At 36.0% G+C, this 17,679-nt stretch overlaps 1 protein-coding gene across 7 annotated transcripts in view; it reads right to left on the bottom strand.

Moving 5' to 3' along the window:
* NUMB (NUMB endocytic adaptor protein) overlaps positions 1 to 17,679 on the bottom strand; it is a 94,534-nt gene continuing 76,855 nt past the window's right edge. For 4 of the 7 annotated variants that reach the window (XM_031952562.1, XM_023502290.2, XM_003756264.3 and 1 more), the window contains 6 exons: positions 14,994 to 15,134; positions 8,334 to 8,538; positions 5,513 to 5,809; positions 4,319 to 4,465; positions 2,447 to 2,593; positions 1 to 1,575 (listed from right to left, as the gene is read on the bottom strand). In XM_031952562.1, coding sequence (XP_031808422.1) covers positions 887 to 1,575; positions 2,447 to 2,593; positions 4,319 to 4,465; positions 5,513 to 5,809; positions 8,334 to 8,538; positions 14,994 to 15,134 — 1,626 coding nt within the window. In that variant the 3' untranslated portion in view covers positions 1 to 886. The remainder of the gene's footprint in view (positions 1,576 to 2,446; positions 2,594 to 4,318; positions 4,466 to 5,512; positions 5,810 to 8,333; positions 8,539 to 14,993; positions 15,135 to 17,679) is intronic. The other 3 variants (XM_031952563.1, XM_023502297.2, XM_003756266.3) reach the window with 1 other exon arrangement.

Here is a 17,679-nt window from a genome sequence, read left to right as displayed (position 1 = left end):
TTTTGCAGTAATTTGAAAGCCAGGACAATACTGCTCTTTCATTGTCTTTATTGAATACTAACCACCTAGGAACTTTATTGGTCATGACTCATGATTGTGGTTGCAATGTGCTACTTACATGGTATGCTATAGAACAAATTAGGAATCCCCTTCGTCATACCCTCTAACCTTTTTCTGGTTACTTTAGATAGGAATCAATGATAAATCAATCTTATATACAATTTCTTACAGCTAACCGTCCTTTCCCTTTGGCAAGATTACTTACAACTCTTATGACTTTTTAATATTGAACTATTTAAAATATTCTAAATGCATAAAAATAAAAATTTTGGCTTTTTTGTAATATATTTATATATATTTATATAATATCCATTGTTACTTAAGGTGGAAGTTCACCTTTCTCCCCAAAAAAGATAGCTTTTGCTGGGCTAGTGATGCTTCTTCCCCCTATTCCTTAATCCTGGCAGGCAGCACATTCTGCTGCTGTTGCTCCTTCTCTCTTATAGGGGGAGCAGGCAGATGTACTGAAAAACAAAGGTAGATCTCAATTATTTTCTATCACATTCTGCATCCTGCAAATGGGCTTCAGTTTTCTGCTCCTTGTCTTCAGCCACTTTGTTTCTCCAGGATATGTGGGCTGTAGAGGAAGAAAGGCAGGGGAGGGGCACATTTCTATGACTCTTTTACCCTAACTGCAGGGCAAGGCCATCTGTAGGGATTTTTAAAAAGCAATTTTCTTAAAAATCATTCTTTCCTGCACTGTGTTCCAGAGGGCCTTTGGGATTACCAAAAAGTGTGCTAATCAGAAAAAGAAAGTCCCCCTTGCTCATTTAACCCACTTCCCTCACCTAAAAGACAGACCATACGCACAAGCCACAAGGACTGCTTAAAGTTCAATCTCAAATGTCTTCTGTAAGTCACTGGAGAAAGGATTAGTTGGTGACGGGTTAGTGCGTTGTTTGGACTTGCCTTCTAATGCAGCCCACTGAGCTTCAAAAGGATCCACTGGGTCAGTGGGAGCAGAAGCTTCCAAGGGCTTGTCCCCTGAGGCCAACTTGCTACTGTCTATCCCATTGAAAGCGGCAGAGCCATTGAGGTGCTGGGCAGAGGCCTTGAAGAAAGGGCTGGCCGCGGCGCTGCTCAGCTCATACTGAGGGAATGTCTGCTGCTTGGCCAAGCCGGGCGACTGGTGGGGGAGACTCGCCTGGGCGTGGCCCGCGGTGCCGAACACATGGGCCACCATCTGTGAGGGCGTGATACCGACCACAGGCACGCTGGAGGAGGGGTAGGACATCCCGTTGGCTACGGGGTAGGTCTGGGCAGGGACAAAGGCCGGCTGCATGGGAGGTACCACGCCCACTGGCACGGGCGGAGAGCCAGCAAAAGCACTTCCCTGGAAGGCAGGCACCTGGGAAAGAGGCAGCTGCAGAGGGGTGGCTGGAGCCTGGGACTGCTGGGCCCGCACCGTCTTGGACACCTCATCCAACCATCGGTCAGCTTCCGAAGGTGTGCGCCGATGACCAGCTTGGAAGATCCCTGGTGAGGCCGCTCCAGATGAAGGGCCCCATTCTGTACCTGTAAATAAAAAATCAAAAATGTTAATGGATTCTGTTTACTCTCTCTCTCTTATGATAACCAGGGTTATTTTAACAGTCAATATTGTAGAAAAAATCCTTAGACATTTGTGTCGTTGAATGTGAAGCTTTTATGGAGGGATGAAAGAAAATGCATTAAAATGCGTTGTCAGAACAGCCTCTGAGCCAACAAGTCCCAAAGGCCCAAAACCGGCAAAGATCCCCAGTGACCACAGCTCATCCTCAGTACAAAAACAAGTTTGAAAATAACCTAAAGAACCAAGGAAGATTCTTTAAGATTGAAAAAAAGGCTAAGGGCTCCCATGGCATCCTAGGATATGTCCAGTCATCCTGATCTATATCATGCCACTGGACCCAGACGGTTCTGGAGGAGAGAGTGAGCCTGGTGACTTTGCACAGTGCCCCCTCACTTCAATTCACTTGCACATCATAGCAGTCCCACCCTGATGTCATGGTCCTCTTGGAGAATGAAGGACAAACAACAATTTGTTCTAGATTTCTCAATAAATAAAAATGGCTGAACATCCTGATGCCTCTGAACATATTTCCACAACTTACTAGGGATCCCTTACTAGTTATTGGTTTTGTTGTTTAGGAGGGAAGAGTGTCCTGGTGACAAATTTTCTTTCAGGCTCCTCAGTCAGAAGTTCATCAGACCATCGCTCTCACAAAAATATCAAACTTCTTTCTTTCTTCTTTTGTATCACATCATCTTCAGATCAGATTATTTCCAAGAAGAGAAACTTTTTTAAAGCTATGCTTCCCCTTTCCCATCTAAGTACATGGTTGGTCTTGGTCCAGGATCATGTGGCTGATCCCCGGATCCTCACCAACATCTGTGTCTGCCTTACCCGGATGTGTAGCTGCAACTTCCTTGTTAGCAGCAGGAGGGGCATGGGCCCAAGGGTTGGTTTCACGAACAGGTAATGCTGTGGGTGCTAGAGCAGTTTGGGCTGGCTTAGCAGCAAACACATGGAAGGCAGGGTCAATGCCATTAGCTAAAATGGGAGCAGACAACATCAATGAAGTTAATTCATGCAAAATGTGCAGATGACTAAGGGCAGGTACAATTAGGCCAACAGGCAGTATTTGCATAACAAGTGGACACAAGACTGAAAAGCTTTTTTTTGTTAGTAATTTTGGCAAAGGCTGAACACATCAGATGAAATACTACTCCTCTATTAAGCTTAGCAAAATCAGTCTAAGGACCATCAAAATGTTCCCATTCTAATTATAGTTTTTTTTGGAAAAGAACAGATTAGAGACATTGTTTCTTTCTAGTACCACTTTCCACAAAGACCAAATAGTTCCTATTTTTTTATTCTGTTCAGGCTCTATATCATATAATCCTACATGTGTCTATGTGTGCACATATGTATACATATATAATTATAAATTAAGAACTTGGTAAGCCCTTTCATTTACTCATGGGCCATCATGTTCCATAGGCCTAGTCCATTCCAATTTAAGACTATGATTTTTCTTCTAGTAATGTTGAAGCTTTTTCTTTCTCTTTGGAAGTTTTCATATATACAAGTTCTTACTCCTTCCTTATCTTCCACAGTAGGAAAAAACTCTCTCAACGTTTGCTCCTTTCCTTCCAGGTAAATATGAAGAAATTGGGGAGTGTTACCATTTGGCTTTTTCCATGTGATTACAACCACATGTTCCTTTGTATCAATTAAAACAAATATAACTTTAAGGGGAACTTCTCTTATCTGTATTTTAAATACAGAAATACAAAAATGAATAAATATACGAAAGGGGTAATTGTTATATTGTGAACTGTTTTGAAAGATTTGGGGGGGGTATGGCCTAATGTACAAGTTAGATTTCTAAATTAAATCTTTTCAGACTATTTCTCAAAGGACACAAAGAGGCAGTTCTACTGCTAGCTTTAAAAGTTGTAATGCAAATTATAAAGATTAATTTCTTTGTCCAGTAATTAAAAATCAAGAGGCAATTTGGTATCTCTAGGAACCACAGTTAAACTTTAAAGTTAGTCTATTATTGTTGTTATTATTTTGATCACTAGTCACAAAAAACAAAATAACTCAAAGTAGAAAATTAGAGGCAGCTTCTATAAGCCTCTTTCTGAAAGCAGGCAGAGTGTTTCAAATGTTTCTCCCAGTGGGTTAGCGCCCAGATTAATACCCACTCAGACAAAGTATATAATCAGAAACAATCCTGATTTTGTAATTTATTAGAAATTCATGGGATGTAAATGAGCTATAAAGCCACTATGTATTGAGATATTACATCCTCAATAATCAAAAGGCAGATAAAACTTTTAGGCAAGGAATATATAGGTCATTTAAGCCACCTAACTTCTTAAACTGTGGTTCACGACCCTACATGGAGTCTACAACTGAATATGGGAGTGGCGAAATTATGATTGTCTGTAAATGTTTGATTTGTATGCCTATTTTATATACTTATAAGCCAAGGTCATATAAAAATTTCTTGGGCAAAAAAGGGGTGGAAAAACTTTAAGAAGCCTTAATTTAGGGGATGTGATGACAAACATTACAGAGGATATACATGCAAAATGAGAAACTCAAACTGCAGAAAGAGTGAAGCAAGCTACAACACACAAGATGCTTTTCAAACAAGAGGAGGAAATTGACTGAATTAACTGGTCTTCAGAAAGCTCAGATCGTCAACATGCAGATAGAAAGAAGAGAGTGCCACGTTCCAACTGCTAAGCATAAGAGAAGACCAACCTTGAAAGGCAGGGGACTGGGGCGCCACCACTGTCACTGGTTTGGTCATAGGGGCAGATGAGAAAGGGTCCTCGGGTGTGCTGAAGGCATTAGTGATCTGTGAGCACAAGGAACTGATGCTCTCTGCTTCCCCTTCTACTTCTGGCACTAGAAATCAGAGAATTATTCAAGTTTGGAAAGATGAATAATACTAAAACACACCATCATCAACACAAGGGTGAACTAACATTAACTACTCACTGGAGGAGAAGCTGTAATCCGTCATCCCCAAAGAGAGTGTTAAACACTGTGCACAAGAAGCATAATTTTGAAAATATCTTTGACCATATTTATCCTGACAGGAAAGAGTAAAACTCCAGTGATACACCTGAGCTCAACATTTCACCTGGCTTTAATAAACTCTCCAAATGCTATGCCTGTTTTCTCTCATTTCCCAAAAGAGATGTGTTTTTCCTGGGCCAATCTGGATAGATAAATCTAGAAGTTACTTTTGTCTTCATAGATCTCCCAGTGGTCTGTGTTCTGAACTCGGTTCAGGATAAATATAATAAGGTTACCATAAGTGTATACTGTCAAGGCTTTCTGGGCTCACAGACAGCAAGGTTTAGTAATCTGAGCATGAGAGCAGAGCCCAGAGACTCCCTTAATCTGGGTTCTATAATCCATCCTTGTGATTTTGTTAAAATTAGTGAACTATCCTGAACATCAGTGAATTGAGGCTAATCATCCCTATCTATCCCTTCTCTCATCACTAGATATTGTAAATGAGATATCTTGAATACTTAGGAGCTCCCAACAGACAGGCTGGTTTCAAAAGAGAACAGTAGTAGTATAATTTTGCATTTTTATTTTGCATACCATAAAGAGGATTATCTTGAACAAGAAAGCTTCCCTACATCACAATGGAAGAAAAGCTCAACAATGACTGAGAAAGAAGAGAGTGCCTCAGGTTTTTGAAGGATACCTATCTAAGACTAACTACATCTGATAATAGGAAGGGAAATAAAATAATCAAAACAATCCCCTTCTCTGGTTTCCATTTCTTCATTGGAAAATTACAAAGGACAAACCAGCAACTAATCTGATGGGGCTGGCAGAAGCTCCTTATTAATGCAGAGAATCAGGAAACAATTGAGAAATCAAAGGAGTGACTATTATTAGTGCTGCTGTAAAGCTAGGCAGATTCTACCTTACCTGCATTTTTGATGGGGAAATCAGTCTTCCTTTGCATAGTGGAAGGCAACTCATTGATGCGCAGGGACAGCTGACGTTTGAAAGGTGACATCTTCTGACTAAGGGCAGGAAAGCCTCGGAATGAACCTTGTCTGGCAAGCTGTTCAATTGGTGCATGACGTCGAGGGATAGCATGGGGATTATTCATCTCAAGGGAGGCAGTGGTATCAGTAGTTGGGGAGGTAGGAGAAGACGGGGATGGGACAGAGTTATTGGGTGTTGCTGATGAAGCCACCGAAGTCTTCACATCTGCTTCAGCTTGGGAAAGCAAAAGGAATGTTCACATAACTAAGGAATTAAAAATCTTTCAAAGATAACTTCATCCTCTAAATGTTATTAAAGTGCAGCAGTGTGACTTATCTTTCTCACACAAAAAAGAAATCTTATCATGTCATAAGCCTAAAAATAGATTTCAAGATCACAGGATTTTAAAATTGGAAGGGAATTTAGATCTTGTAGTTCCCTTTTTATGATTTATAAGCAACTAAAACTTCCCTGTGAGCCAGACATGAAGAAAAGCAGTTAACACAGATTCTCATCACATAAATTTCCAAAAAGGACTCTAATCTGGCAATAAATCACTGGGGTAAGAATCCAAAAATTCCAAGTAAGTTCAGTTTCAGTGAGAGGTTATTGATTCTACTACCACAAAACTGCATCTGTGATAGCAGGGATGTCTAGCTGGAGTCTTACTACTGATAACGATCTGCAGCTAAAGTGATGACTCAAAGGGAGATTAAGCCTCACAGGCTTAGGTCAAGTTGTTCTGTTGTGAACCGCCACTATGTCCTTCATTACTGGAACAGTTCCTTTCCAGTGTGTGTGACTAACAGTGTGTGATGTGATGTTATTCTATGTTTGATATACAAATGATTAATCCACACTTTCTGAATCCCCAGTAATGAGGCTAGATCTTAAGTTTCTTGAGTTAAAGCTTTCTACAAATATTTCTGTGACTTCTCTGAGGTGAGGAGCTCTTAGATGGAAATTCCCTCTACTCATCAAGAACAGTGGCTCAAGAGACCTAGAGCATTATTGTACTGCAGAGATCATCTAAGTCCCTTATTACAGACGAGGAAAGAGAACAAAGGGAGACTTGCCTAAAGTTATACAGAAAGTGGCAGAACTACAATTTCAGTCTGCAATTCCAGGCTGAATGACAAAGCTTAGTGCCTTCCCTACCCACTGAGCCAGGATAATCTATATGTTACTTATAGTTTTAAAGAGATGCTGGGAGCACTTGTCTGTATTACAACAGGCCTTGAGGAAGCAATAAACTGGGAAAATATTTTTACAGTTAAAGGTTCTGATAAAGGCCTCATTTCCAAAATACATAGAGAATTAACTCTAATTTATAAAAAATCAAGCCATTCTCCAATTGAAAAATGGTCAAAGGATATGAACAGACAATTCTCAGATGAAGAAATGGAAACTATTTCTAGTCATATGAAAATATGCTCCAAGTCATTATTAATCAGAGAAATGCAAATTAAGACAACTCTAAGATACCACTACACACCTGTCAGATTGGCTAAGATGACAGGAAAAAATAATGATGATTGTTGGAGGGGATGTGGGAAAACTGGGACATTGATGCATTGTTGGTGGAGTTGTGAACAAATCCAACCATTTTGGAGAGTAGTTTGGAACTATGCTCAAAAAGTTATCAAACTTGTGCATACCCTTTGATCCAGCAGTGTTACTACTGGGCTTATATCCCAAAGAGATTATAAAGAAGGGAAAGGGACCTGTATGTGCACGAATGCTTGTGGCAGCCCTCTTTGTAGTGACTAGAAACTGGAAACTGAGTGGATGCCCATCAGTTGGAGAATGGCTGAATAAATTATGGTATATTAATATTATGGAATATTACTGTTCTGTAAGAAATGACCAACAGGATGATTTCAGAAAGGCCTGGAGAGACTTACACAAACTGATGCTGAGTGAAATGAGCAGGTCCAGGAGATCATTATATACTTCAACAACAATATATATGATTATCCCTTCTGATGGACCTGGCCATCTTCAGCAATGAGATGAACCAAATCAGTTCCAGTGGAGCAGTACTGAACTGAACCAGCTACGCCCAGAGAAAGAACTCTGGGTGATGACTAAGAACCATTACATTGAATTCCCAATCCCTATATTTATGCCCACCTGCATTTTTGATTTCCTTCACAAGCTAATTGTACAGTATTTCAGAGTCTTGATTCTTTTTGTACAGCAAAATTACGGTTTGGTCATGTATACTTATTGTGTATCTAATTTATATTTTAATGTATTTAACATCTACTGGTCATCCTGCCATCTGGGGGAGAGGGTGGGGGGTAAGAGGTGAAAAATTGGAACAAGAGGTTTGGCAATTGTTAATGCTGTAAAGTTACCCATGCATATAACCTGTAAAATAAAAGGCTATTAAAAAAAAAAAAGTCAATGTCAAAAAAACAAAAACCAAAAACCAACAGGCCTTGAATCCATAACTTCCTAAGTCCATCTGCTAGTATATTGCATTTCCTCTTCTAGCCAGGGCTGATCATCAGCATCATCATAAATATCATCTTAAAATACAAGGGATGGCAACTGTGTCCTTTCTAGCTAATGTCATTACTATCTAAGTAATAAGTTAAAATGATTAATTAATAAAGGACACAGAGAAAAGTTTTTCTCCAAACAGTATCAACATCAATCTATCAAACAGAGCCAGCAATTTCTCCTCAACACCTTGTCTGGGATTTCCCCAAGTCTGTGCACTTGTGAATAATGCCCAACAGTGAGACCGTACCTTTTTTTGTATCTTGGATCTGCCTCATGACCTCCTCTCTTTCTGCTTGCTCAGTAGCTGTGGTGACGCGGAAAGAGCCTTCTCTGGTAAATGTGGTCCTGCTGGCATCAAAAGTGGCTGTCACACCACACTCCTTCTCCCGTTTCTGCTTCCGTTCCAGGCAGGCTGCAAAAGCACAACCCACTGCATGACTCAATCTTTCTCCCTGTAAAAAGGAAAGAGTGTACTGGCATTACATTTTTGTAATAGAGTTTAAAAAGCAAATCAAAACTTTGTAAAAGGTAGTAAGGAGTGGCTTGGAAGCTCCAACTAACCCTATTAAAGAGCCACAAATAAACTTCTTTATATGAGGGAGTCTAAACTTAAGTCTCCTGTCACCTCAGAAGATCTCAGATCCTGGCTTTTTAAAAAAAAAAAAAAAAAAGGATTTTTCTTTTTGTTAAGAATTTAGCTTGAATAAGTATAGGAAATAAATTTGGCACTTTAATATTCATAATCTCTATTTTATTTGAAAATGGATTCAAATATACATGCCCATAGGAGTTCTTTTTATATACTACTACTTCTCCTACAATTTTTCTGGGGCCTATTAAAAAAATACAGATACAAATAGAGGGTAATTAACTTTGGGGAAAAAATCATCCATTGGCAAGGAGAAGTCCTAGTGAGGAAACTTCTTACCCATACCTTGCCTGTAAACTTAAAAGAGTTTGTATGGAACACAGAGATTAAATGACCAAAAAGCCAGTAGGTGTAAGAGGGCAGGACCTGAATCCAGTATAAAGCTGCTGCTTCTTTTTAAAAATTAATTTTTGATTTATGGAATAAAACAAGCATTTTCATTGTATAGTGTAATAAAGAAGATGATTGCACATGAAACTGCCAATCTATTATGTTCAACTTGCTCTTGACACTCAGGCTTACTGTCTGGTCAACAGGACACATTACCTCTCATTTTTTACTATGTTTTATTAATTGTTTATTTTAAAATGAAGAACTGTAATAAAAGAATTTGTGAGCTTTATATAAAAGGATCATTATGAACTTATCCATTTATTGAAAACCAACAGCTTTTAAATGGTTAGAACATTATTTCTCCCTTTATAATATTGGTTTTGTGGAAGCATCATAAAGGTAGTTAAAGTTTCTATATAGCATTCTTCAAGTGGAATAAGTAGAACAATGAGATGTTTTACTAAGGTAATTTTAAGAAATGAATGTAACAGAAAATACAATACAAATCACAGGAACCCAGTACGTATTGACACCAGAAATTTAATGAGTTCAGGAAAAAGAAAATGTATATATTGTAATAATTGAAGGTAAGGCTGACCCTGTAGGGAAAAAAAAACAACACAAAATCTATGAAGTAGGAAAAATATTAGATAGCCAAAGAACCCTGGAGCTTGTCTAACTCTCCTTCAATTTTACTGGTAAGAAAACTGAGGCCCAGAGAGCTTAAATTAAATTACACAGCTAGTCAGTCACAGAGTTGAGATTGTAACCCTTCTCTCCGAAACTTCTGTATATACTTTTCCATTATATCATGTATTTTCTTACTCAAGAGAAACTTAGTTATATTCAAGCCCAAGTTCAAAAATCAATTTCAAAACCAATATACACCCATCCACTCTATACCATTATCAAATTTTTAAGGATCAATGTTCTTGCTTTTTCCATTGGCACACATTAAAAAAACAATATAAATTAAAAAAAAACTTTTATTGCATGTCATAATCAAGTCTTTTCACTGAGTCATAACTATATATTATTAGTTAGGGAGTTTAGTGATTTCACATGCTGCCCAATCCATCTTGTTTTCCTACATTAGAACCTACTTTTAGGAAATTATCTGATAATGTCACAATTTGAGAAACAATTAAAAAGCATTTTGAAAATATCCTTTGTTATTATGAACTTGATAATGCCAGATGAACTTGATAATGTGAACATTTACTTACACAAAAAAACAGAAAAAGGTTTGTATAGGACACCATAAATCTCTACTATATACAGCTTGTTTTTATTTTAAAGTACATGTTAATTTTTTCATAGAAAAATCAAAATGACTCTGATTATCCCCTTCTGAAATTTCTTCTGCTCTTTTCTGTGTATTTAAAAAAATGTTTCATTGATACTTCTTTCTATTCTTTTTTGGGGGATTATTAATACCCACCCCCTTTCATAACCCAAACACACTCCATAAAGTTCTCCCTTCTAACAAGTGTAGTCAAATAATACATCACATATTGGTCTTGCCTGAAAATGTCTCACTCTACACTTCCTGTTCATCATCTCTTTGCCAAGAGGTGGGAATCATGATTATCTTGACTGGTTATATTTTTTAAGTGAAGTTAACCTAGGATAGAAATCTGAATCTGGAGAACACACAAAGACTGTGATACAGAAAAAAGCCATTAAAGGAGACTGAGGAGAGGTCAGATAGGTAAGAGAACCAAGAAAAAAATCAGTGTCACAAAAATAGAATATGAAGGGAAAAAAAAGGTGAGTGTCAAATGTAAGAAAGGTCAAGAAAAATGAGAAGAGAGGAAAAAGATAATCGGATTTTTAAATTAAGAGATCACTTGTAACTTTGAAGAAAATAGTTTCAGGTGAATGACTAGGTCAAAAACCAGATTGCAAAAAGTTGAGGAAGGAGAGACAAGGGAGGAAGTGGAGTTAGGCAATGTAGGTGACTTTTTCTAGGGAATTAGACTGAGAAAAGGAGTTTAGAGTAAAATAGCCTGAAGAAATTTTGATGTTTTTTTTCTAGTACCATAAAGTTATCCTTTGTAAGTATAATTGATATGGTGCATATCGAGATAAAACTTAGAATAGATAGGATTGTAATTTTATTATATTGGCAAGGCATAACCAAACACTACCAATTTTTCTCCTATAATCTGTCTTGTGTGTTTAAAAACTTTTTTGTAGTCGTATTCATAAAATTCCTACATGTTTTGGTAAGACATCTTACATTCTTTGGTTCCTCTGATAGGAATTTCTTGTTCTCTCTGCCTGCTAAATTTTATTGGCAATATATAAAAAGACTCATGATTCTTTTGTGGATGTAGTATTTTATATTCTGTTACTTTACTAAAGTTAATTAAATTACTTTTATTTAAATTTTTAGTTTTCTAAAACATCATGTCTATCTACAAAAGTGATGTTTGTTTTCTTTTTGTCAATGCTTATTTCCTCAACTTTTTTTCTTGTCTAATTGTTACTGTAAATATTCTATAACTATGAAAGACTAACCTTGACAGTGGACATCTTTGCTAAATTCATGGAAGCTGATGTTCACAAAATTATTCTTTCAAGGTTTCTCTTGATTCATGTTTACAGTTTAAAAATTATACTTTTCATTAGAAATACCTGAAAGTCCTCCAGTCAATTAAAAACTCTATCTTTTTCTCACTGTGGAATTGTGCTCACTTATTTCTGAGTAAATTTCTTGTTTGTAAAAGCAGTTTTCTTCTGCTTTTTGAAATTCTATAGTCCAAGATTTTCTTTTCTTAAGATGTAACTTCACAAAGTTCTATGTGGTCCTGATTATAATTTTTTGGTATCTGCAATCTTTATTTCTGGCTGCTTAAAGTATTTTTTTCTTTGACATGGAAGCTCTGAAAATGAATATGAAATTTCTGGGTATTTTCAGTGATGTGATTACTGAATTTTTTTTTCAACTTTGCCTTCTGATCCAACAGATCTGGGTATTTTTCCTTTTATAATTTATTAAAACAATAATATCCAATTGCTTGGTTATGGTTTTTAGGGAATATGATGATTCAAAAATTATCTCCCTTAGTGGAGTTTGGTTTCCTGGTGTGTTATCTCTTTTAGCCTCCTTTTTGTGTGCTTATGGAGAGGTTAGAGGAGCTTACCAGTCTTTTCTTTTTTTTTTTACTGTTGTTTCATTTGTGAGTCCTCTTTAGCTATCTATTAGAGTCTATGTGAGAGATCTAGGCTCCTTCATTATATCAATGACAGCATTGTTAACAGTTTCCATAGGGTGAGATGTCAAGACAAAAGCCAGGGATGCTGAACTTTGATCACTCAACTGCTTTTTGCCTGCCTGGGGGTGAGGCAGGTGAAGTGGATGGGCAAAGTTCTATCTAATTTTAGTCTGCTGCCAACTTCTCTGGGCTGAGAAGGTGGAATTTCCAATATTCTTCTTACCTCAAAAGGTTATGAGGAGGATGGAACAGAGTTTGGGAGCAGAAGAGCTTCCAGTTGTGAGTAATAAGACAGATTTTTGTGTAGATCAGTAAGATCATAATTTTTTATAAACAATATACAACTTTATGAATTCAAGTTACTGCATTCCTTCTCCTAGAAGAAAGTGAATTATGAACTTTCTAATTATAGAATGTCACAATCTATCTCCTGTTAAGTGATTTTCATAGAAGAAAGGGGCCTAAAAGTTAGCCCTTCATTTTTTTTAAATTAAATTTTTTAACTTTTATTTTCCTTGTTATATGTAAAATATTTTTTTGGGGGGTCATACACATACATTCATTTTCCCCATATTTCCATTATGAATCATGTTGGGAGAAAAAAAAAATTAAACAAGAGGGAAAAACCATGAGAAAAAAAAGACAATTAAAAAAGAGAACATATTACGTGTTAATTTATATTCAGCCTCCACAGTTCTGTCTCTGAATGTGGATGGCGTTTTCCATCCCAAGTTAATTAAAATAGCTTTAGATCACTGAATCTTTGAGAAGAACCAAATCTATCATAATTGATCATCGAACAATCTTATTATTGCTATCTACAATGTTTTCCTAGTTTTGTTTTTCACTCAGCATCAGTTCATGTAAATCTTTCCAGGTCTTTCTAAAATCAGTCTGTTTATGATTTTTTATGCCCTTGGAGCACAGTTCCAAATTGCTCTCCAGAAACCACTCCCTCATTTTGTAAAAGAAAAGGAAGGCTCAGAAATATCACCTGACCTATCCAAGGCTATCTGGCTCATATATAGAAGAGATGGGACCACTGTAGACACCAGCAATAATGAGGAAAATGTTTATGGGCAGAGGGTCATACCTAGAGTCCCATATATTATAGATGTGGGCAGCTTTTTCCTCAACTTACACATCTAGCAATGACAAGTTTAAATGAATTTTATAATATTAGACATTATATGACTATCACTCTAAAAACTCCTATTATCCCTAAGAAACGTTACAGTGCTTATTAGCTAACTGAATCTGATTAAGTTTTCTTCTATTTCTTCAACAAAATGATACATCTGCTACAAAGATATAACATAAAATTAATTTTTTGCCAGAACCTGGTGTTTTATCAGTGTAGGAAGCTCCCAAACTGGAAACCCCATCAACCAACACTGATGAGCAACTTGTTTGTAACTTACATAGACTCAGAGAGTTGCCTAGGAGATTGACAGTCAAGCAAACTGCCCCATCACTCAGCTAATAATAAAGAGCAAAAGATCACTGAGGAATTCTGGGAATTAAACCTCATGTGAATACGGCCAAATTATTATTTATACAAAAGAATATGCGGGAGGTCCAAAGTTTTAAAAGCAGAAAAAGCCTCTTAGGAAAATCAAAGAAACTTTGAAAGACTTTGAGGTACAAACTGTTCTAAAATTAAAGTAAGATAATCCTAGCCCTGAAGCTTTTTAAGATTTTGAAAGTATAGACAAAATGATAAACAAATACATGTTGAGGTTTTTCTGAAGTCTAAAATGACAAAAAAAGCATGTTGTCCCTCTGTTTACTCTCTATAACATTCTTGGGGTTGGCTTAATGTCTTTTGAGCTAAGCCAGTTCCAGAAGAGCAGAAGTATTTTTCCCTCCCAGACTGGGTTCTGGTAGCTACATTACTGTCTATGGCTAAAACTGTTATTAAAAGAAGGCAATTTCTCTTGCTAAATTAACATTTTTTTTTTAAAAGAACTCCTTCCTAGTTTGAGTTCAATTGTTCAACAAGTCAAATTAAAAGCAAAAATTTTTTAAAATCCAAATATTAAAGATTTGTATAAACAGATATAAATTAAAGTGAGCAAAACCAAAAGAACAATTTATGTAGTCACAGGAGTATGTTACCACCTACACAAAGAGAACTGAGGATCTGAGGTCATATAGACTATAGCACATTTTCTTCTATTTCTTTCATTTTCTTGCCTTTTTGGGGGGGAGGAGGGAGTAGAGGAAGAAGGAATACAGACATGATTAATGCAGGAATTTTTGTTTTGTATGTTATACATATTTGTAATGGGTTTTATTTATCTTGCCTTCGCAGTGTGGGGTGGGGAGGTAAAGCAATTTTAGAAATGAAAATTAAATATTTAGTTCTTAAAAAAAAAAAAAAACCCAAAAAACACTTAAAGTATATAAAAAAAGAGGACACAAATGAAAAAAAGATGTAAACCACCATGAGTTTTTAGCTAATCTCCAGTAACCATAGACAAATTCTGAATGTCTACCAATCACTTTACTGAATGTGTTGCTAGGTTATGTGAAAGTAACTTGACCAAATGGGAGAAAAGTTCTTTTTGGGCACTCTTATCATTAGTAGCTGATATAGCATCTAGTTTCTTACCTGTGTTTTTGGGAAGGAAATTCATGACTAATCAAATTTGGATAAAACCTGCTTTCTGGACATATGAAAAAATAAGCTGCCATAACTCACCGTGTCTTTAACAGCCATGAAGCAATGGCAAATCCAACGCCGTGTTGTGCCATCACGACAAATATAAGAGAAAGCCCTGTCAAAGTTCCTGTCTGGGGCACAGAAAGAAACTTTCTCTATTGTCTGGTCAACTATGAGGTCCTAGAAAATTGAAGCATAAGGAAAGAAAGGTTTCATTAATTTTAGAATACTTAAATTCAAATGCTTTTACTCTAACATGGGATAAAGAAGTCTATGCTTAGAAATCTGGCTATCTACTACCTATCTAATCAAAAGAAAGGAGACATTTGTTTTCTACAGCATATAAAATTTAGGACAAGAGCATCACAGGAAAGAATTTTTATGAATTTTTGTGAGCAACAACATTATCCAATCTGTGCACGTGTGCCTGTATAGAGCTTATATTTAATATCTATAGAAATGAAACTAATTACACTTTAAAATAATCATGATATAAAAACAAAATGTAAACATTTATAGGTTATAGCTCTATTATCTAGATCAGGTTCTTAATTTAGGTCCATGAATAGATTTCAGAGGTTCCATGAATATAGACGGAGGAAAAATTACATCTTCATTTCAATATAATCTTTTGCAATCTTGTGTATTTTATTTTATGCATTTAAAAGCATTATTCTGAGATGTCTATCCCATATACTTTAGCACACTGTCAAAATGGTCCATGACCGAACAAAGATTGGATATCTCAAAACTGTATTTTATACACTTTTATAAGTATAAACATGTGGAATACAGGATATCCCATAAGGCTCAGTGAAATTTTAAGTTATTAAAGCTATTATTATTAATAGTACTTTAAAATAGTATTATAAAATAGTACTTTGGAAGTTTGTATATATAACACACATATTAAGGAGAATTGTAGATTTACAAGAGGTCATTTGAATTAGCTGACTGCTTCAAGGAAAGTAAAAAGAAAGACCAGAGAATTCAACTAATATATGCAAAATGGATGACTTTTAATCTTATTTATAAAAGATCTTCAATTTTTTGGCAATCTAGAATGTGATTGATTTATTATTTCATTCTCCTTTGTTTCTGTTAATAATTATCTTTATGTAGACTTATGCTTTTGTCTTGGTAGGTTATTACTCAGTTATTTGAATTATAGTGACTGTAAACTGAATTTCTTTTTCTCCAGTTTTTGTTAAATGATGATTTCCATGGGTTTATATTCCTCTAAACCAGGGGTCAGGAATGTCCAGTCAGGCCCATAGGTAGTATAAGGCTCTGCACAATCATTTGCAACTGCAGAGAATGCAGAAGAGTGCAACAACCACTGCTTGAGTTCTCTCAGTTGATAATTTTGAATGGCCCACGAATGATGTTATAAATTTCTAAATGGCCTTTGGCAGAAAATATTTCTCTATCCCTGTTGTGAATTGATATTAAGCTACTAACTTCATTTTAAGAGGTATATTCTAATTAGATATTTCAACTGACAGTATAATCTGAAATGTTTTTAAAATGCTGAGTTTTTGAAACTTTCTGATGATGTTTTTAATAATCTGGAATTTTCATACTTGAAATGCTAGGATAAAATCAAAGGTGAATAAAAGACACAAGACAAAAGAATATCTGCTTTGATAACACACTTAAGAGGCCCAAGAGATGTCCTGTAAAAAACTAGGGATCACTAAAATGGTTTAAACTATTATCTTTCTAATTGCATGATAAAAATTGCCTCTTATAGGGAAAAAAAAAAAAAATATATATATATATATATAAAATGTTTTCCCCCTCCTTTCTAGATTTCATAGAAAAGAATGAATTTCATTCTTCGCTTGGCAGGGATTGCTTGTTTACCATATAGGTGAAACTTACTTTTAGTGAGTGCATATTACTTAATTTGGATGATTTGGGGTAGCATTTCCCCAAGTACCATTGTTGAGCTGAAAGATCCTTTTTCGCTCTTTCAAGATGAATATAATACTTGCTCTTTTCCAGTCTTCTGTTTGTTTTATGTTTTTCAAAAACAGCAGTTAGTGGTTTTGTAAAACCTTCTATGAATAGTCTAAGGAAACTGATTAAATAAAGTTAGGTTTGATAAGCATTATTGTTTGTAATGGTAATCTTCCTTCCATTTTAGCACTCCCTTTTTCAACAAGGGACTTTTACTCATTATTATTATATGGCCACAGTTGTTTGGATTCTTTGGGGAGCGAGGAGGAGGTAATATTCCAGGACTTTTCCTTCTCTGCCAAAAAACTTTTTAAAAAAAAATTAACTACTTTTCCATTAGAGTTCAAAAAAAGAATCCTTTTATTAATAATACTCCTTCCTCTTTGATTGATTTTCTATCCCACTATGCACAAAGATTATCTAAACCTTCTTATCTCTTAAAGCTTCCCACAGGTTCTTAACTAAACTCTTAAGGAAAGATTATGCTTCCTCATACTTTACTGATAATACAAGATATCATTTACTAGGACTTTCCTTTCTGTCTTTGTCTACATTCTGAAATGCCGTTTCATCTGCCATTCTCTCCTCCTTTATTCCAGTCTCTAATTAAGAAATGAAATTTCTTCTTCCAAAGGTAATTCTTCTGTATGTTCCTTTGTTTCCTCTCAGCTTCTCTAAGCTGTTTGAGTTCATAATCATCTTTACTTTGACTCCATCCCCATCTTCAGCTCTCCATCAATGAGTTCCTCCACTGCTCTCTATA

This window comes from Sarcophilus harrisii, chromosome 2 (assembly GCF_902635505.1).
Source record: "Sarcophilus harrisii chromosome 2, mSarHar1.11, whole genome shotgun sequence".
NCBI lineage: Eukaryota > Metazoa > Chordata > Mammalia > Dasyuromorphia > Dasyuridae > Sarcophilus > Sarcophilus harrisii.
Note: the sequence above shows the minus strand (reverse complement) of the source record. Positions and strands in the feature narration are given on the sequence as shown.